Source organism: Rhinopithecus bieti, unplaced genomic scaffold, assembly GCF_001698545.2.
Source record: "Rhinopithecus bieti isolate Rb0 unplaced genomic scaffold, ASM169854v2 scaffold_31127, whole genome shotgun sequence".
Classification (NCBI taxonomy): domain Eukaryota; kingdom Metazoa; phylum Chordata; class Mammalia; order Primates; family Cercopithecidae; genus Rhinopithecus; species Rhinopithecus bieti.
The window spans coordinates 1,760,992-1,782,329 of record NW_016813970.1 but is presented as its reverse complement, the minus strand read 5'-3'; the positions used below and the strand labels follow the sequence as shown (position 1 = coordinate 1,782,329).

Sequence of the window (21,338 nt, the reverse complement as noted above, 5' to 3'; positions counted from 1 at the left end):
CACACCCAGCTAATTTTTGTATTTTTAGGAGAGACAGGGTTCCACCATGTTGGCCAGGCTGGCCTCGAACTCCTGAACTCAGGCAATCCACCCACCTTGGCCTCCCAATGCGCTGGGATTACAGGCGTGAGCCACTGCGCCCGGCCTCCCAAAGGTATAATTTTTAAGGCAGAAAGAGGTAAACTAGAATTGGACTCCAATAGAGGCCAAAGTATTTCTTTAATATTTACTTCGGGGCTTTGAAGGTACATTGCTATGTTTGTTTTTAAATTTATTTTAAAAGTTTTGAAATAAAATATGGCAGTTATAACTTTTAACTTATGCCAAATGCCATTATCATTTTTAATAATTTAGCCAGATATGTGTAGTATCAGAAAGCTTAGTCATTAAAGCCAAATAAAGACACTTTCCAAATTGAATTAAAGGAAAGAATGACATGCGTAATTTCAAGTACGAAAAAGAGACAGAATAGTCAGTGATATGGTTTGGCTGTGTCCCCACCCAAATCTCATCTTGAATTGTAGCTCCTATAATCCCCACGTGTTGTGGGAGGGAGCCGGTGGGAGTAATTGAATCATGGAGGTGGATTTTCCTCTGCTATTCTTGAGATAGTGAATAAATCCCATGAGATCTGATGGTTTTACAATAGAGCAGTTCCCCTGCACGCACTTTCTTGCCTGCCTCCAAGACATGCCTTTGCTCCTCCTTTGCCTTCTGTCATGAGGAACTGTGAATCCATGAAGCCTCTTTTTCTTTGTAATTACCCAGTCTCAGGTATTTCTTCATAGCTGTCTGAAAATGGACTAACACAGTTGGTTTTTCTACGTTCACTCTCACATGGGCAAACGTGAAAAATAAATAAATAAATAATCACCTACTTTATAAGCAGTGATCAAAGGATAAGTCGAAATTTCAGGTTAAGTATGACCGCTTCTTTGGTTAGGAAGAATGAGGTACGTGTACCACATAGTGGGGAGGAAAAAGGCTGACACTGAAAATCTAGAGAAATCTCTACTTTTCATAGCAAAAAAGGAAAAAAAATTCAATAAACAGTGGCTTCACTTCTGTCTTCAGAAGAAAAACAAATGCCTACTTCAGTTTTCTTTATCTCCACTTTTTAATTTTGCTGATTTTACTGTAACAGGTAAGCCTTTTATAACAGTGGAGCTAGCCCGAATGAAGAGTTTATTATAAAAAATAGCCTCTTACATTAAGCAGCTGATTGTCAGGAGACATACATTTTCAAAGTGATAAAGCATGTCTTACTGCTTAGAACTTATGTAAGTAAATTCTCCTTCAAAACAGAAATTCACATTCTGAAATATACTACTCTTTCGAGAATAGAGGACGAATGCTACATTTTAATGTTTTTGTTTTTATTTTGCTCAGGAAGAATATGCTGTGAATATTTGGCATGGGTCATTCAGTTACCTTTTCTCCTTCATGTAATAGGGGGCAGAGAGCTGCCAAAATGCAGTGGTAGGTGTCCTCTCCTTTAACTTTAGGGGTAGCAGTAAGACTTTTCCACCATTAGTGGTGATGAGGATTTCATGTCCAAAAGTAATTCCAGCAAATCCCACATTCTGTAAACTGTCTCCATTCCCTCCAGACACACTTTGAGGCCAAGTACCCATAGATATTTACTTTTAACTTGGTTTTCCATTATTTCCAACTTTTGTTGAACAACGGCGTTTTCTAATTATAGTAGAGATTTTTAAGATGGTCCAATTCAGTTCGCATCATATCATGTTGCACTCTAACAGTTTGTAAATTTACCTCCGCTTTTTCCACATTACCTTCCAATTTTACCCCCGTGGGGCAAATGCTTCAAGTTTACCTTACTCCTCTCTTTACTGACTTTAATAGACTGTAAAATAGTTTTAAGAGGAATCTCAAAAGGCTTGTCAGGCTTCACCTGGTCCTCAGGCCCTGGAATTCTTTGAGGTAGCAAATGTATTTACTATGGTAAGTAAACAGAGATCATTCTTCCCTTCTACTCTAAGCTAGAATGATATATCTGATACTGAGAATAGAGACAGTAAGAAATACTGGACAAAGACTATCATAAGAATTTTCGGTATAGTTTGTTGAGAAACCTTCAAGGGAGGACAGAATGCCATGAGACTTGGACGCAAATCTGAACTCCATCACTTGCTAGCTCAGAGAGACTGTGGGCAAGAAGATGAACCTGTCTTGGTTTCCTCATTTGTAACACAGGGAAAAGAACAGTACCTACCTTAAGGGTGATAAAGAGGATTAAATGAGATCATGCCTGGCACATAGTAGTTCATATTTAATGAGTCCTTACTGGCCACAGAAATCTGGGATTGGAGTTGAATTATGTGCTCCTTTCTCATTTGAATGCTGCCCAATAAAAGAGCTGGGGTAAGTAGCTAGGGATGGTGGAGGGGAATGATAGAAGACAACAAATAATGTTTTCAGCTCTTTTCCTCAAGCTGTATTTCCCTTTCCCCATCTTATAGAATAGACTGTAGCATATTTGCACTAGTCTGTTCTGGGATATTGACTTTACTTTAAAAGCACTTAAAGAAATGCTCCACTGTAAAATGGAGCATCCTCTGAAGGGCCAGAGCCCTGTCCAAAGCAGCGGTAGGCACCGGAGCCTTGGTGGCCAGACCAGTGTGCTGGGGGTGTGTCTGTGACCCAGGAGAAGTGAGGCTCAGACAAGTACAATTACTGTGTCTTCTTAATTTTCCTTCTAAAGTTATTCGACGGGACTGTGGTTTTGCTTTGAGCAAAACCCCCTTAACGGCCGGGAGTCTAAAAGCAAACAACATTATTTTATTAGGTTACCCTAGCAGATGAAAGCAGAGTGTTCCATTTGGACTCTTTTTGGAGTCAATTAATGCATTAGCTAAAAACAAACCCTTTTAAAAGAGAGTTCCCGTTGTCTTCAGCAGCTTCGAAGGGAAAGCTTCAGAAATGGAGAGGTGAGCTGTAAACAGTAATACATTCATTGATAAGAACAACTATTGTACTAATACATTTCAACTCGTGTTGGAATGTAAAACTCATCTCAAAGGATGTGATTTTAAAAGCTTTATTTTAACCAAGACCAGGGAATTTAAATTTATCATATAGTTTATGTGACAATTCCTGACTCAACTAAAACAAAATTTAAATAGCTCTAATTGTTTTGACAAAATATTTATTTATGACTTGTAAATGATCAATACATAAAACTGTGATTGTATTCAGTTATGGTTTTAACTCCAGCAGTAGAAAAGGCCTGCAAAGTAGGACAATAATGGAGATCACTCATTGGGAAAAAAATACAAATAGTTTATTTCCACCTTCACAAACTCATGTGCCTCTGATCATCATGCAAGGCACCATGAAATTAAATACTTATGTCAGAATATATTTGTCTTACATGATTCAAGATAAAGTGAATTTTAAAAGCAAATGGGTGCCAATGATGGGGAGATGACGGGAATAGGGCAGGCAGCAATAGGGTAACATGCGTTTTTCAGAGTGTTTCTCAAAAATTCATCCATTCATCCATCCTTCAAAATAATAACTAGGAGCCTCTACTAAGAGAATCAGAGACACAATCCCAACCATCATGGATCCCGATGTGGACTTTCAAGCTGAAGACTGCCTGTTTCAAGAGACGGAGGTGGCCGGGCACAGTGGCTCACACCTGTAATCCCAGCACTTTGGGAGGGCAAGGCGGGCGGATCACCTGAGGTCGGGAGTTCGAGATCAGCCTGACAAACATGGAAGAACCCCGTCTCTACTAAAAATACAAATAATTAGCCGGGTGTGGTTGCACATGCCTGTAATCCCAGCTACTCGGGAGGTTGAGTCAGGAGAATCGCATGAACCTTCGAGGCGGAGGTTGAAGTGAGCCAAGATTGCGCTGTTGCACTCCAGCCTGGGCGACAAGAGCAAAACTCCACCTCAAAAAAAAAAAAAAGAGGCAGAGGTGACAATGCTGTTAGATGCCTCAGACATTAAAATGAAGCAATGAACTCCCCATGGTCTTCCTAACATAACAGAACTCTTTGGTGAAGGTTATTCCCCAAAGGTAAAACAAAAGGCACACACCCCTTTGTGGGCAGTACCATTTGTGGGAAGAACATTTCACTGCTCTGACCAGGGAACGTGTCTCTTAAAAATCTTTGGAAAAATCCACATCCTGAAAGCATTTGATTACCCTGAATTGAGAATAGGATTTTGCTCAGTGGCAAGGATACAAATTCATCCCCACAAGTATGCCTTCTGTGGTAAAAGGCACATGATGACTGTTAGGGACAGTTTATTTGGAAGGTTGATAAATGGGGTCATAAGACAGGACTCATCAAATTTCTTTTTTGAGATCTCCCTCCCTCTACCTGAAGCATTCCAGCATGACTTGCATTCTGTATACCTAGTTGGAGGAGATTACAAACAGTTTCAAGCACCATTTGTTCCCGTTTTGATTCCCCACTCACTGGGTTATGTGCTGTTAAACATTTCCAGAAGACTGTCAAAATGTAAGCATCCTGAGGTTTACATAGGCCACGCCATTAAATAACATATAAGCACAACATTTTAAACACTGTTTTCCAGCAATGGTAAATATTTTAGCTAAGTAGAAACTAAAGCTTGAAATGCAATAAGCACTTAAATGACTCCTTTCTGTGCCAGAATTCTTACTTTCCTCTGTGCGACCCTGGCTTCTGGGATTAAGGCAACCCCAGGGAGCTCAGCAAATGGTTGTGGGTTACGAGGTGTAGCAGGAGCTTGGCAACAGCATGCCACCCAGCCTCAAGAAACCCAGCCATGACTGGAACCCAAGAATCAGTGTGTTCACTTTGTGGTCAGCTTCACATATTTTCCCCTCCTTGGAAAAAAAAAAAAAAAAAAAAAAAAAGCTGCTACGAAAGTCAGACCTCTCTCCCACCCCCCAAGGAAACACGTGGTGGACCAGGAGCAGAGTGGAGTCTCGGGGCAGGCAGAGCAGGGGAGGCTGGCCCCCTCAGGTGGGCAGGCAAGCAGGCAGGCATGTGAGAGTTACCACCTTCAGTTCCTCAGCCCTACAGAGGGAAACGACCCACAGCACCGACAACAGCCACACCACTGATGACAACAACGGATTGTGCTGTCACCAGAAAGAAGGGAAACCCAGAATAAATTTTACAGTGGTTTTCACCACACGGTGATTGCAGTCCTGTTCAGGGCATGTCACAGTAACACCACCCACTGAGCAGAACCATGAGGGAAAGAAATCAGGCCTCCTTCAAAGTCTCCCATCACTGCCTATCCCTGAACAGAGTAAAGCAAGGATTTTAAGGAAACACAGACATGTAGCCCTACCTCCATTGGTTTCCTGGGGCCCCTGGCTTCTTATTCACTAAAGAGAATTGTTCTCAGTGACTGACAAGGCTAAGTGAAGCCAGGATGCTCTCTCATTAAATGCAACTGCTCTTTAAGAGGCAGGCAGGGCAATGGACGCGTTATGAGATTTTTGGTCAGTGTGTTTTTTTTTTTTTTTTTTTTTTTTTTTTTTTTTTTTTTTTTTTTTTTTTTTTGTTTTTTTTTTTTTTTTTTTTTATGAAAAGGGACGGAGTCTCGCTCTGTCGCCCAGGCTGGAGTGCAGTGGCCGGTTCTCAGCTCACTGCAAGCTCCGCTCCCGGTTTACGCCATTGCTCCTGCCTCAGCCTCCCGAGTAGCTGGGAAACTCATACATTAGCTGGGACTACAGGCGCTCCCCCGCCACCCTCCCCGGCTAGTTTTTTTTTTGTATTTTTTAGTAGAGACGGGGTTTTTCACCGTGTTAGCCAGGATGGTCTTGTGATTCCTGACCTTGGGGGGTCCGCCCCCCCACCGTCTAAGGCCTCCCAAAGTGTTGGGATTACAGCTTGAGCCACCCCCCGGCCTGGTCAGTGTTTTTACCATGAAAACTTGATCTTCCATAAAATCTCAAACAAGTGAAGAAAAGGAATGCAGAGACGCATGGCCTTTTCTCCACATTCAAAAGACCAAAGCTGCATGTTTTGTTATGATAACACCATCGACATTTCTAAGACATATATGGAGTTCTGTGACTAGTCTCTGAGATTATAATACAGATATTTATCACTTATCACACTGAATTTACGGAGGGGATTCCTCTTTGGTTTTGTCAAATAATCACAGAAGGAGCCATGTATGTTATCTGTCCTGTTTCTAGTGAAGACAAAGCTCTTCACTCCCCTCCTGACCCTCCCCCTCTAAAAAATCAGCCACTTATGGTGGATATTGACTATTTCCAATTTTAAACTGCAACTTCAAATGTCAGCCTGTTGACTTACAGAAACAGACTGACAAATGGCTGTCTGCTATGGAGACAAACTTTGGAAACTCAAAATGTTCATACAGACTGCCAACAGATTAATTAGTAGCCTCTTTGGAAGCATGATCCTGGTCTAAGAATAGCCCTAAATTCTGTTCAAGACTAGCTTCTTTCCCCAAATCATTATAGTGCTAGCCAAATATTAGCAAATGTTAGATATAGTGGTATATGGTTTTGGTGTGTGCAAGAGTCAGACTGGATTAGAAAATACAACTGCCATTTCATACCAGTTTTCATAGCTAAGTTCTACTAAAACTACGTGACCTTCATCATCACAATAAACTGCTGAAAGTGCTGGAATGACTAGAACAAAGGTGTCAGTTTGCTAGTTCTTTGCTTATCTGTGGTTAAATACAGTTTCTTGTACTCACTTTGAACCATGAAAAGGAGGGAACACATTACCTTGAAAGATACTGAGGATATATCCACATCAATATGAATAAAATTCCCCTCAAAACATAACATGTAGACCAATAATGACAATTACTGTAGCCACTCACCATGTAACATGCACAAGACCAAACAACTCAATCACTTGACAAATAGTTTATTTCCACCTTCACAAACTCATGTGCCTCTGACCATTATGCAAGGCAACATGAATTAAATACTTACATCAGAATATATTTGTCTTACATGATTCAAGATAAAGTGGATTTTAAAAGCAAGTGGGTGCCAATGATGGGGAGATGAGGGGAACAGAGCAGGCAGCAACAGGGTAACATGCATTTTTCAAGAGTGTTTATTAAAATAGGCAGTAATCAGTACATGTACATCACATGAGCAGTTTTTCAAAATTAGCACTTCCAGGAGAGGGGCTACATCTCAGTTTTTTCCATCTATATAATAAAATGCCAAAAGTACTTCCCTAAAGTACAAAGGCATTTCCCTAGTAGTCTTGGTACCAGTAACAGAATATGATTACTAAACACCTCCAATGTGGTTTTCATTACAAAGAAACATGTTTCACATAAAATCTTCATAATATAATCCAGAGACAGAATTTGTGCATGCTTAAAATGTGAAACCAGGCTGAATATATTTGATATATATTTTTTTATTTCTTCCAGTGTTTTTTATTTGTATAAATATGCACCCAGTTTCCTACCAGTTTAAAACACACACGGAACACTGCTCCGAGCACCATGATTGCCTTACAGTAGCCTCTTTGGGACTACAATCCTAGTTGAAGGAGGGGAGTACTAATTTCTATTCTGACTTGCTCCTTTGCCCAAATCATGTTAGTGTTGACCAAATCCCATCAATTTTCAGATACAAACAAAGGTTTCTGGGCAGAGGGGCCGAAGAATAATTATGAATAATTTCACAATGTTCTGGTTAAGAAAACACCCAGAAAATGAATTATTTCACATGATAAAAAAGCCTGGATTTGAATTTAAACAAGAGATGGATGTAAAAGGGATGAAGCATTGCTTCACTCCCAGGAGGGATGTTCTTTACTGAGTACCCACAAAAAGACAGCACTATCTTGGGGCTGATCTTCCTATGGGCCTCCACCAATAGCCTTTGAGGTAGGTACTGACGGCTTGAAGAGAGGTAGGTAAAGTCCAAATTTGTTTTCAATCCCTGCAAACGTAGCAACTGCCAGTTTGTAGCCCCCAACGTGATCAGGATTCGGGGCAGGCAGGTTGATCCTGGATTTAGGAACTGGCTCTGATCCCATGGGTTTTCTAAAAGAAGAGAAAACAGAGTAAGAAGCTGAATTTTTTTTTTAACTTGATAAAAATAACATTCAAAACCTGTTCAAATATGTAATGCAAAGGAGTTGATACATTCTAATCAGTTGTATGTTCCCTTGGAAATGACCTTGTTAACACAATTTCAACATTTCCCTAAATCTCTTCTATTTTATTATAGAGACTAGACTGATGTACCTTTCTCCATGACAGAGTATTAGAAGCAGCCAAAATTTAGCAGCAGATTTAGCATGATACTTACACTCCTCCAAAATCAATGTAGAACCATCGTTGTAGCAATTCATAAGTCAGCAAAGTTACGCCAAACTGGGGTGAGGATCGAAACACACGAGCTTTAAAAAAATGGAGAAATCATAGATATAATCAGATTTTTAAAAAATTTACCTGATACCAAAGAGTTAGTTAAGAACAAATTATTTCCATACCACCAGCTCCTTTCCACAGAGCTTTTGGGCCTTCTTCACGCAGTATCTTTTTAAAGCAGTCTATCACTCCACTGTAAGTGGTTTGGCCAGCCCGGGCAGCCACCTGTAATCTCGTCTTGATAACATCAGCAGGGGTCACTAAAGATGCCGCAGGCATACCTGCAGGAGAGACACAACACCATCTCAGTCTGGTCACATTCTCACTATATAAAAATAACTGTGCTTTGAACTGCTGGCCGTGGAAAGAAAGTTAAAAATCCGATTCAATAAAATGCCTATTTCGCTGTCCTCTATGGGAAGTGCAACCATGACTCTCCTGTGTGCAAGATGTCTGCTCTTACACCCCTCCCCACCCGACTCACACCTTCCCTTGCCCAAATCACTCAGCCTTCGTTTCTATTCCTAAATCTTTAAATATTTTTAAGAAATTGTTTATCAACAACACTACTTCAAGTGTTCGAGAGTAAGTGAAGAAAGCGGTTTTCTTTTCTTCTTTCTTTCCTGTTGAAATCAAAAACTTGCAAAGTTATTAGGTCCGATTTTTCAGAGGTGAAGCTTGTTATGCGTTTCCTCTTCATGGTCTTCTGTGGCTGCTGGCAGTCACAGGAGGTACTTTCTCTCACACATTCAACCACCCCTACTCTCCAAACCCCAACCTCTCCAGTTACACCAGAAAAAGACTTTGCTGATAGCCAAAAAAACACTGCGTGCGTGTTGGGGGATGGGAGGTGGAGGTTTCAGGGAGAGGGGTGAAATTGGGAGGAGACTCCTACAGATAACACTTCAGGATTTCTTTTTCCTAAGACTGACATCTCCAGAAAAATATTTGACAGAAAGCTTAAAATTTATACTGGCTGATAATCAATGAAAAAGGAACAACAACAACAACAGAAAACCCTCCCAAAGTTACCAATGGGAAATTTTTCTACAGTCACTGTATCCAAAATGGGGCAGCGCATGTTTAGATTTTTTAAAAGCGAGACTGTACTCAGAAGACACTGTCTCTTATGGTTTTATTACTTTTCCATTATGAACTTATTCCAAACCAAATTGGTCAAATGCAGATGCATAAATCTCCTTTGCTTTTTTTAAGGCTTAATAATTCTGTAAGAATTTCTGTCCAAACCAACATGGTCTGGCTCACAACTACATTTCATCCTTCTAACAGACAGCTTTAAAGTTACAGTGAGTTGGAAGGGGGGTGTAAATCTGCATACTACATGCTTGCATTTATATTACTGAAGGAGTATCTCTTCCATCTTACCTAGCTCCTCAAACATTAATCTCAAGAGGTTTTATAAAATGCATCACAATTCTGCATGCAAAAAGTTCTCTTTATATCCAGTGCTTCACTGGATAAGTTATACTGAAATTCCTATTCATTTGTAGGAATTATTTTAACTTTGGGTCAGGAATTTATCCTCCAACATAATGGAAGGAAACAAGAAAAACGCTTAGAAATCCACTGTGTTCACACCACCAATTTTATTTTACTTCTTGGTTTAGAAAGAGTTTAGCAAGACAGGCTGCTTTAAACATGCAATAAAAGCCACCTTGCAATGGTGGGCAGGCATGTCAGAGTGTGACTGTGAAAGAATACAAGCAATAAAAAGGGCAAAAAGTTCCCTTTGGCTAGGGTAATTTTCATAAACTGTTCTTTGTTATGAAAATAGAGGTACTGGGGGTGGAGAGGGCAGGTATGAAAGATACTGATTAGTGGAATACAAAAATGTCAAAAGAAACATATATGCCACCTAGTAAGTTGCCTGGCAAAACTGATAGGAGTTATAGGGGATGCTGGAATATGGCAACTTGAACATAACTCCCATCATCTCCATTGTCAGCTCATTTCTCCTAAGGAGGTATCTGGTAGGGCCTAAAAGGAATTTTGGACATCTTGGTGGACAGGAGATTTCCAGTATGAGGATTTGCTAAGTTAACCTGGAGAACTGCACCAGACTACCCTAAAGCAAGGCTGGGAAAGCAGATACTGGCAAGAACTTGGCCACCAGAGAGCTGTTGATTTTGGGGACCAGGGTTGGCAGGGACGTCTGGTAGATCTGCCTGCTCTCTTCTGGGTACCAAAAGGCTAAGACAATGCAGATCAAGTGGTCTGAATTTTCTCTATTCCTAAAGACAGGGGAGCAAGAGGAGACTGGGAAACAGAGATGCTTCCTCTAGGTCCCTCAGCAGGAAAGGGACTGGCAGTCTGCCTGATTCTTCAATGACAAGACAAACACAGAGACCCGGGGGCCATCCACCACCTCCGAGACAGGAGTAACTTAGGGCACGTCTCAACCAATTAAAAAATTACAAGTCTTCAAAGGGGGCCCAGCTACAGTAGAATATCATTTACAACAAAAAGAAAACATGACTGGCAAAATACAGCTTTAGGGCACAAGTCACTGTTAATTTTTATAAATATCCCATTTATATTTATGAGGAAAGTGCTTTTCTTTTTTTTGAATACAAAGGTTAATATCTATTTATTTTGGATCAAGGCTGTTTTCAAAATCCCCTTTGCATCCCTATCTATATTATCTACTTAATATATCAGCTTCTAAAAGCAGTGTGATAAAATTTTTCATCAGGTATGAGAAAATACCACATATTCTTCATACCTTTAAGCTGAGAGATGACATTGTATATTGATATTACATAGAAATTGATGGCATCTTCATAGTGAATTTTATCTTTTACAAAATACGCCTCTGTGCTTCTGAATGCTATTTTTAAACCCTGAATTTCATTTAGTATGGCATTAATATTGCTACTTGCTTATTGATATTTGCCTGGTACGTATTTTTCAATCAGTTGTCTTTCAATCTTTCTATGTCACAGTTTTCTGAAACTTCGTATGACTAGATTTTCTTTCAAAACTTATCTCAAAGTGCTTGTTATTACTAGGGGTACTGAATTCATTTACAGTGCTTGTGACTATTAGCCTTATTTCTGCCATCCTATATTATGCTATTTTCTCTGCTTCCAGTTATTTCCCTTTTGATCCCCACCGGTTTCCTGCCTAAATATATTTAAACATTACATGCATTTGTTACATAGGTGTACATTTACCACAGGTGCAATTAGCATTTGCATCCTCCAGCAGGGGGAGGACTTTGGCGCACTGGCACTTTTGTCCTTCCTTTCATTTGTCAGCCTCCCAAATGAATACATATACCAAAGTCGGCAATAACAGAGACCCACCACAGGTTTAACTTCTATTTGCTGTTTCATATATCCCACATTTTCCTCCTTCTTAAATTCACTTTTTTTCTTTTTGAGATGGAGTTTCGCTCCTGATGCCCAGGCTGGGGCTGGGCACGATCTCGGCTCACTGCAACCTCCACCTCCTGGGCTCAAGTGATTCTCTTGCCTCAGCCTCCTGAGTAGCTGGGATTATAGGTATGCACCACCAAGCCCAGCTATTTTTTGTATTTTTAGTAGTAGAGACGGGGTTTCACCATGGTGACCAGGCTGGTCTCAAACTCCTGACCTCAGGTAATCCACCTGCCTCGGCCTCCCAAAGTGCTAGAATTACAGGCATGAGTCACCGCGCTGGACCCTTAAATTCATTTTTTAATTGTTTCAGAGAAGGTCTGTGGTGAAGAAAGCTTTGAGTTCTTGCATGTGAAAAACTAACTTTAGTTTTGCCCTCCCCATCCTGAGTGTTAGTGTGCCCAGGAACATAATTACAACTCAAGGCATCCTTTCCTTGGGATTTTGAGAGTATTCAGTATTAGAGATAAGATGACCAGAAGTCAATCTTCTTCTACTGATTCTCTATTTTCCTTTTCCTTATTACTTTTCCCTAGGGAACTCCTATAAAACAGATGTTAGATTTCCAAGATTAATTCTACCTGTATCTTAAATTTTCTCTCATTTTAAAATCTCTATATTATTGCTACACATTACATTCTAGAGGGTTTTTTTTTTTCATGTCTCTATTTTCCAGATGTCTAAATTTGGTCTTTGATCATATCCATTCTATCATTCAGAACTAATGCTTGATATTTAATTATGGCAATTCTTTTATTACTTTTCAAAAATGCTTCTTTACTGATTATTTCTTTCAAATCTCTCTGAGGACTCCAATTATATTAATTAATTATAGCTCTTAAAAGTTGTCTTCTGTCCCCTGAATTGCCTGTTTTCTCTCTAATTCTTCTGTTCACTTACTTTGTTGCTCCTTCATGGCTGGGGATGTCTGGCTCTCTATTGATATTATTCAAGTTCAAAGGATAGGCTGATTAGTACTATATACAAATGTTGTGGGTGACTTCTACCATATTCTAGGTATGCTTCACCCACAGGTCTCTGTCCTGAATGGGACGGTCTATGGGCTTTGTGTAACTGGGTGCAAAGGGTTAGGATACGCTGGCAGGGTGTGGACCTTCCAAACTGCTGAAATGTAGGGAACTTCACTTTAGGGGTAGAATAATTTATTTTAAATTCTTCTTGGGAAAAGCTGCCATCAGTTTATTTTTTTCTGCATCTATGGTAGAAGTCTTGAATTACCTTCAGTCCTGCCCTGTTTTCTATCCATTCCGTACACTTATCCTCTCTAGGGAAGTGGTCTCTTTCTTTAGAATTGAGATCTGAGCTTTTAACTTGGATGCAACTGTCTCCTAAAGCTCCATATGAAAACCAAGAGAGAGTTCCACGCCTGGCAATCCTGAAGAAAGTACAGTTCCCTAATTCATGTTCATTATTTATCCTAAAACCTCCACCTCCATTCCAGGCATTCTGTTCTTCACTCAAAGGTTAACATTCTCCAGTTCTGCTCTTGCATTAGAGGTAGTTTCTCCTGCTGTGTTTTGGACTGTGGCATCTCTCAGTCCAGTTTCAGAGTCAATATGGCTATTTCCTTTCTGCTGAGGGCCAGTGCTAGCATTTTCTAGTGCCAATAAGGAATTAAAAAAAAAATGCATTTCCTCACATTTTAAGGTATTTGGGAAGATAGGAGAGATGGATGAATATGCTCAGTCCATTGCCTTGATTCAATTTCTTCATTACTTTTTTTAAGGGCTTAAGGACTGGTTTTAAACTATTACACCTTAAGCTTTATGTCCACATAATTAACAAATTTGTACCAACAGTACTTTTCTCATAATACACAATCTAATGTTTGCAAAAGCATCATGATCACACATGTATAACACACTTCCACTTCTGTGTATTGGAAGAGCTTTTAAAAGTATTTTTGGATTACAACTTAATCTCAAGCTAATTAATTCAAAGATGAGACCATCATTACAGTTTGTCTTGTTCCTCTATCTTATCACTCTGATAAAAATCATCTGGTATGACACAGCATTCTATAAAATTTGAGTGGTATTATATTTTATTTGATATCATTCATAAGGTGTATTGAAATGCCCATCATTAATGATAAAGCACCATGTTAATTATAGAGAATTCGAATTTGGTTTCTTAATTTCAGGATCCCTACTTTGGTCTTTGCTTTCTGACAAAGCTGAGGTACTTTGGCCAATGAACATGAATTCAAATATTGGTTAGTCTTGTTCTATCTTGTGAAATAAGGGAGCAGATGTTCCAGTATTTAAATATAGCTCCAGTTTATAACTAGATACATAAACAAAAAACAAAACAAAACAAAACCCCACCAAAACCCAACATTCTCTGGGTGAGGATATCAATAACCACTTTTGCTAAAAAGCTACATATTACTAAAACAATCTAAACTCAAGGCTAATCAAATTTTTGGAAAGAAGAAAGTGAGGTAACATTACTGAATAATTGAAATTACTATCTAAACATAGAAAGTGTGGTCATATTCATTTAATCACAGGTCTATATTATTTATAATAGGCTGACATTCAGCAAAAAATATTTTATGTATAAGTGATCAATTTAAATATGGTACATATAAAAATAGCCATGAGACATTTTCGTTATATAAGTTAAGGGCCAAGAATTATTCATTGTAGTTGCCTGAAACTCCATCTAAAAAGGAGGATTTTTATATTTTGAAAGAAGCTTTTCTCCTATTAAATACTTTCTGGGATTCTCTGAATACCATGTATCTTCTCGCTAAGAAATGCCTTTGCTCTTCTTGGCAACCACGAGGAAATGTGGGGGCCTGATCCGTCCTCCACCCAACAGCCCATTCAGGGTTAGCGCACATTTGTGCTTGCTCACTGCCCTTCTTGGGGCTGCATGGGGCACACTTCTGACAGAAGTCTTCTTGCCCTTCTCCACGCTGAACTCAGCTCTGCCTGAGCATCTCAGCAAGGTTCCACACTCAGCCCTGTTCACCCCATGACATCACTCCTGCTCACTGGGTATAGATTTTTTTATGTTTATTTTATAACAAAATGCATTACTAATCTTTCTTTTGCTAATTCTAATATACTTCTTAGACATTTTAATTTTGATTTTCAGGTAAATAATCATTTATAAATAATGATCGCTTCCTTTCTTCTTTTATTTATGCCTTTTTTTCTTTTTTAATTTTACCATGCTGACTGGAACCTCCAAAATATGGCTGAATAACAAAGATGAGAGAGACATCCTTGTCTTATTCCTAACTTTAATTGGAATGGTGGCTATGACATTGACCACTGGCTTCTGATATCTGTTATTAAATTAAGAAAGTAGCTTACTTCACATTACACAGTTTTATAGTTTTGTAGAATACCCAAAGACCATCAAGCTTTGTAGCTTATTCACTCCTTTGAAGACTAAAATCAACAGGGCAAATTCGGTCTTTTCCCATTTTACCAGAAAGCGGGGATCAGGAGGAAGGTGGATAATAATAGTTAAGTCAATGCTCTTTAGGACAAATACCTAATGCATGAGGGGCTTAAAACCTAGATAATGGGTTGATGGGCAGAGCAAATCACCATGGCACTTGTATACCTATGTAACAAACCTGCACATTCTGCACATGTATCCCAGAACTTAAAGTATAATAATAATAATAGCCGGGCATGGTGGCTCTTGCCTGTAATCCCAGCACTTTGGGAGGCCGAGGTGGGCAGATCACAAGGTTGGGAGATCGAGACCATCCGGGCTAACACGGTGAAACCCTATCTCTACTAAAAATACATAAATTTAGCTGAGTGTGGTGGCGGGCCCCTGTAGTCACAGCTACTCAGGAGGCTGAGGCAGGAAAATGGCACGAACCCGGGAGGAGGTGCTTGCAGTGAGCCGAGATAGCGCCACTGCACTTCAGCCTGAGTGACAGAGTGAGACTCCGTCTAAAAAAAAATAATAAATAATAATAATAATAAAAGTCAATGTTCTATAGTAAGTGTGCCAACCGTTCCCAAAATGGCCCTCAAAGATCTGCACCCTTGTGACATTCATGCTTCTGCTTCTCTATCATCTCAAGGCAAGGTCATAGAAGACACTACAGCTTCTGCCTTGCTTTCTCTCTCTCTCTCTCTCTCTCTCTCTCAGACTTTGCTCTGGGGAATTCAGCTGCCATATTGTGAGGGTGCCCAAGCTGACCTATGGAGAGCCCCACATGACAAGGAACTGAGGCCTCCTGTCAATAGCTATGTCACTGAGCCATCTTGAAAGTGGCTTCTCCAATGTCAGTCAAGCCTGGCTGCCACTGTGGCTGCGACTTCATGACAGACCTGGTGCCAGAGGCACCCAGTGAGCTGCTCCTACCCCACACCTGTTTCCTGACTCACAGAAACTGTGAGAAAATAAATATTAGTTGTGTTAAGCTGATTAAGTTTTGAATGAATTTGGCATGCAGTAATAGATAATGAATACAGAAGGCATTTCTACAGACAACAGGATGGCAAGAGGGCTGAACTAATATCACCATAGGGATGCCAACTACTTCAAACTCTCAAGAATAATGGGTCAATGGCTGAAAAACAGCCATGCTTTTTACCAACAAACTCACTTCAGATAATCTATTTCTCTTAAAAAAAATAACTGATTCAAAAGAGGGGAAAAGGCTTTAAGCATACTACTAGCTATTTAAAATTTATTGGAAAAAATTAAAGTATCTACAATTGAGAAATACATGAGATGCAGCAATTAGAAACTATGTTTGGAAAGTTTTAAATAATATGTAATAAAATTACTATTATTATGGAACATTTTGAATACTTACTATTCAGGCACTATTTTAAATCTTTACATCTATTAATTCACTTAATCCTCATAATAATCTTGTAAGGTAAGACTATTCTTATCTCCAAATACAGATGAAGAAATGGCAGACAGGGATTGAATAACTTATGCAGTTCACACAGAGTGGAAACACTGGAATTTGAACCTTGGTAGTCTGACCCCACAAGCACATGTCATTAACTACTTTGCCATGATGGGTAACAATGCTTGAGATACAACCTTAAGTGAAAACTATCTATACAAAGTGTGATTACAGCTCTGTGAAAAACCTGAATGGGGAAAATGAGCAAAATGTTAAATAGCGATTATCTTAGGGTAGTGAAATAATGAATAATATTTTTATTATTTGCCTGTTCTAGTACTTTTCAAATATTTTACAATGAGTAATATTACTTTCAAAATCATAAAAAAAGAAGGAAAATAAACCTGAAATGAAAAAAAAAAAATCTCACCAGTCATTTCTATAGCTCTGGTAGTATGGATTACCTCCCCAGAGACGGAATCGTTTCTGGGTACCTATCTTCTCCAAGAGAAGAGATAAGATGGTATTTTTATGGTGTGAGGAAAATGAGGCTTAGGAAAGAGTTCTAGACCTTGATCTGAGCTCAGCTACTTAACTTTTGATTTCACAACTGATTTTTTGGAGTGATTTACAGACAGATTCTTTGGCTTCAATATAACACTTGGCTAATGTTTATTGAGCATTTACTATATGCTAAAAAGTATGCCAAGTCTTTCACATGGATCCTCTCATTTGAGCCTCACACACACTCTGTAGTAGGTGTAGTTGTGATCTCCATTTACAGCTGAGGAAACCAAAGCTTTCAAGAAGTGGAGTAACTTGCCCAAGGTCACACATTAATAAGTGGTACTTAGTTATTCTCATTAGGTCCTACCTTATTTCAAGTCATTAATTTGAAATAAATTATAACGCTTTTGTTCGAAACATTTTCTCATTTACAGATATATGAGAAATTACATATAGGCCACCATGAGTCAAGCTGGAATTAAAATTGAGAATTTTATACTCAAGTCCTGAAATCATGATCTCTTGCTCTAGATACAGTGGTATCACTGCTGCTAATACAACTGAGGTTTCTAAGCAGCCAGGAAAGAGTAACCCTGCCTCATATACCAATATCACTGCCTTTGAAGGAAAAGGATTAACTAAGAATTAAGGAGGAGCTACATGGGTTCCTGTGTCCAGGGGTTCCCCAGGCTGCAGCCAGGGTAGGTGGGGTGTGCACAAAACAGCAAACAACTTCTCAAAGCTGGAAGTTGTTCTTATGCTATCTTTGAGAAAAGCATGGAGACTCTAGTTACATATCGGATGAGAGTAGCACAGGTATCAAAAATGTTTGGATCCAAGCATCCTGTGACTGCCTTAGGGTTTGTTAACTTATTTAAATGTCATCACTTGCAGAGCTAATCTGGACTTTTCCTGCTCTTAGAGTCCCTCGACAAGAAGAAGCATCAAAGAATGAACTGATCCCTGGCATGGCTAATTATTTTCTATCAATGTTTTCAATGGAGCACTGAAAAAAAGAAGATAGTTATTTCCATTTGTGATTTAATTACCACCATCCTCCCATAAGATAGGGAGGAAACAGGTGTCTCTAATTGGCCCAGGTCTTTTCTGGTTCTACTACATTTTTTTTCTCCAACTATTGTTTAAGTTCTGGACAGGCTTTTATGCACTATTTTGTTCAGACATCTTTAAGACAAACATATTCAAATCTTTAAAAACTTCTGGCTAAACAGTTATCATTCTTATGCTATGAAGTAAGACTATGAAATGACACGGAACTTGAATTGGAGTTCCACAATACCACAAAATAGGCCAATATTTAATGAGCCTTTTCTAGAGTTAAGAAATTAAGCTTGTCTAATAATCTCATCTGCCAGAACGAAGATTAATTTTTTTCCCTTTTTTTTAGCAGCTCTTCAATCTCTAGGCAACTCACATGTACCCTGTCAAGAACTATCAGCAAAAAATTTCAATGTAGTAGCATGCAGCTAGGGAATGGGGGCAGCAAGGGTCGGGGAAGTAACAGAACTCCATGGGGGACACTCACCAGCTATGGCACCAGCTAAGAGCAGGCTTCCTGGGCTAACCTGCCCATCTTCATTTGCAAAGGAAGCCTTCACATGAGCATAGCACGGAAAGTAGATGGCCGAGAAAGGAATGTCCCGCAGAAAGCATGCTTTGGCACCCTGCACATTTGCAAAGGAAGAAAAACCACATGAAACACATATCCCATTGAGGAGATCAAGCTTCTTTGGAACTCACCTCAGAACAAAATATTCCTGGAGAAGACCAAATTTGTACTCACATATTGAAAGGGGAACAGAAAAAAATAACCCAAATTCTGCAAGTAATAAATCTAAACTTTGTTTTTAAAACAAAAACTAGTTTTGTTGTGTGCTGTGAGGGGAGGAGGGCAGTTCTTATTTACTCTAATGCTAAGACTTCAATTAAAACCTTGTTGGAACTCTGCCTGTGACATCCTTTTAAATGCCTACTGGTGGCAAGTCACTGTCATTTCAAGGAAGATCTGTTCTCTGGTCTCACCAAACATGGGTAACAGTAGTCAAGATGCCTCTTTATTTACACACTAGGAAGCCGACAAATTATATAGGTGGGTGGGTGGGGGAGGAAGGGTTTGCTGTTTTGTACTGTTTGGATTGTTTCCCAGAAAGAAATTACCCACACATAAAACAATTATATCTTTTCAGGGGGTTCATGATCCTTCTAATTTCCTTATATACTTACTTACCTGCCACCCAGGGTTTATGAAACATTGATAAATGCCTGCTCTAAAGCCTGAAATATTCACAATAATTCGGATACATTTTAGAGCTGTGTGTAGAACAATTAGTTCCTACAGCAAAGTCTTCAACAAATAGTTTCTGTTGCCAACATAATGCTATGCAGGGGCCCCATGAATTGATAAGTGCCCAGAAATATGACATATTATAATGAAAACCACAACACATATATTGTGTTTTGGGTAGGGTGAATGGGAAGGAAATCATCCCTTTTCAACATGTAATGATTTAATACCATTTCTTTCACAGATTTCTAATAACTAAAAATTTCCACCAAATACACAGATTCCCAAAAGAAAATAATGAATCCAGCCAGAGTCAACAGATCTAGCCATACCCAGTGACATTTATTGAGGGCTAGTAATGCTGGATCTTGGGTATTTCTGTTTGATGCTCCAAACTGTCAAAGTTCTTTAACACTATGTATCTGTTACTGTAGCCTTTGTTGTCCTGACACCCACATCTCACTCCTGACTCAAACTGAGCTTGTGGGTAATAAAACCCTTAGTCTTTTTCATATAAATTACTATTAACTCAAGTCTACTATAACTTAATTAGTTGCCTCACACAAGTAACACAGGCAGGACGTCAGATTTAATCCTATTAAGTTGCATCCTACTTTGGCTCATCCTGCCAACCAGAACAAAGGCTTGGAATCTGGATTCTGTCATGCTGGCTCTTTCTCAGTCAACTTACCCATGGATGTGTAGGCATGCCTCTGTTCACTCTGTGTACACAAGTATTCAGAGAAGCATGCATCTACCTCATGTACTGCCAAACGGCTCAGGTTTCTGTATCTTGCCCACCCCCAAAGTGTTAGATGTTTAATTAAAATTAAGAATCACAATATCCACCACACCCAAGCTACTCATTTTAGGCACATACAAATGAACGTCCTGGACAGGTAATCTATCATCCTGGACAGGTAATCCATCAATTATGCATTTACTGAGGGCTATGCCCTTGGCTTGTTCAGAGGGCACCCTGGAGGTAGTTCCAGAGACAAGTCCAAAACTCAAGACCCTAAGAGTTTTTTCCACTTCTCTCAGCTCTTTCAAAGGGAAAACATATAGTATAATGTTAATATCTGTGTGTAACATCCAAACCTTTTCTTTTTTTTTTTTTTTGAGACGGAGTCTCACTCTGTCGCCCGGGCTGGAGTGCAGTGGCCGGATCTCAGCTCACTGCAAGCTCCACCTCCTGGGTTCACGCCATTCTCCTGCCTCAGCCTCCCGAGTAGCTGGGACTACAGGCGCCCGCCACCTCGCCCGGCTAGTTTTTTTTTTTTTTTTTTTTTTTTTTTTTTTTTTTTTTTGTATTTTTTAGTAGAGACGGGGTTTCACAGTGTTAGCCAGGATGGTCTCGATCTCCTGACCTCGTGATCCGCCCGTCTCGGCCTCCCAAAGTGCTGGGATTACAGGCTTGAGCCACCGCGCCCGGCCAACATCCAAACCTTTTCTTACAACTAGTTTTTTAAAAAATTATAATTCGGGCAGTTATTGTATAAGGGTAACAATATCAGCATTTAGTTTCTATTTTTCCTTCCTTTTCTCTTTTTGGCCCAAGCCTTCTTGTAAGTGCTGCTAGCTATTCATCCACATGTAGATTCAGTCAAGAAGATAATCAAATTAGACACCAAATAATCAACTCAAATGAAGATCACTTTAATCCCAGTTACTCGGGAGGCTGAGGCAGAAGAATCGCTTGAATCTGGGAGGTGGAGGTTGCAGTGAGCTGAGACCATGCCACTGCACTCCAGCCAGGGCAACAGAGTAAGACTCCATCTTAATAAAAAAATAAATAAAAAATAAAACTTAAAAAAACATTATTCCTTAGAAAAATGTATCAGAAACTAAAACCAAGCTTTTAGCTTTTCTTCCTTCCTTTCTTTCTTTCTTTTTTTTTTTTTTT

At 39.4% G+C, this 21,338-nt stretch overlaps 1 protein-coding gene across 1 annotated transcript in view; it reads right to left on the bottom strand.

Annotated features, from left to right (window-relative positions):
- Positions 1-6,871: 6,871 nt before the first annotated feature.
- The window catches only part of SLC25A13 (solute carrier family 25 member 13), a 182,814-nt gene continuing 168,347 nt past the window's right edge, over positions 6,872-21,338 (bottom strand). Inside the window, 4 exon segments of the mRNA XM_017849324.1 lie at positions 6,872-8,031; positions 8,300-8,390; positions 8,484-8,642; positions 18,674-18,812. Coding sequence (XP_017704813.1) covers positions 7,845-8,031; positions 8,300-8,390; positions 8,484-8,642; positions 18,674-18,812 — 576 coding nt within the window. The 3' untranslated portion in view covers positions 6,872-7,844.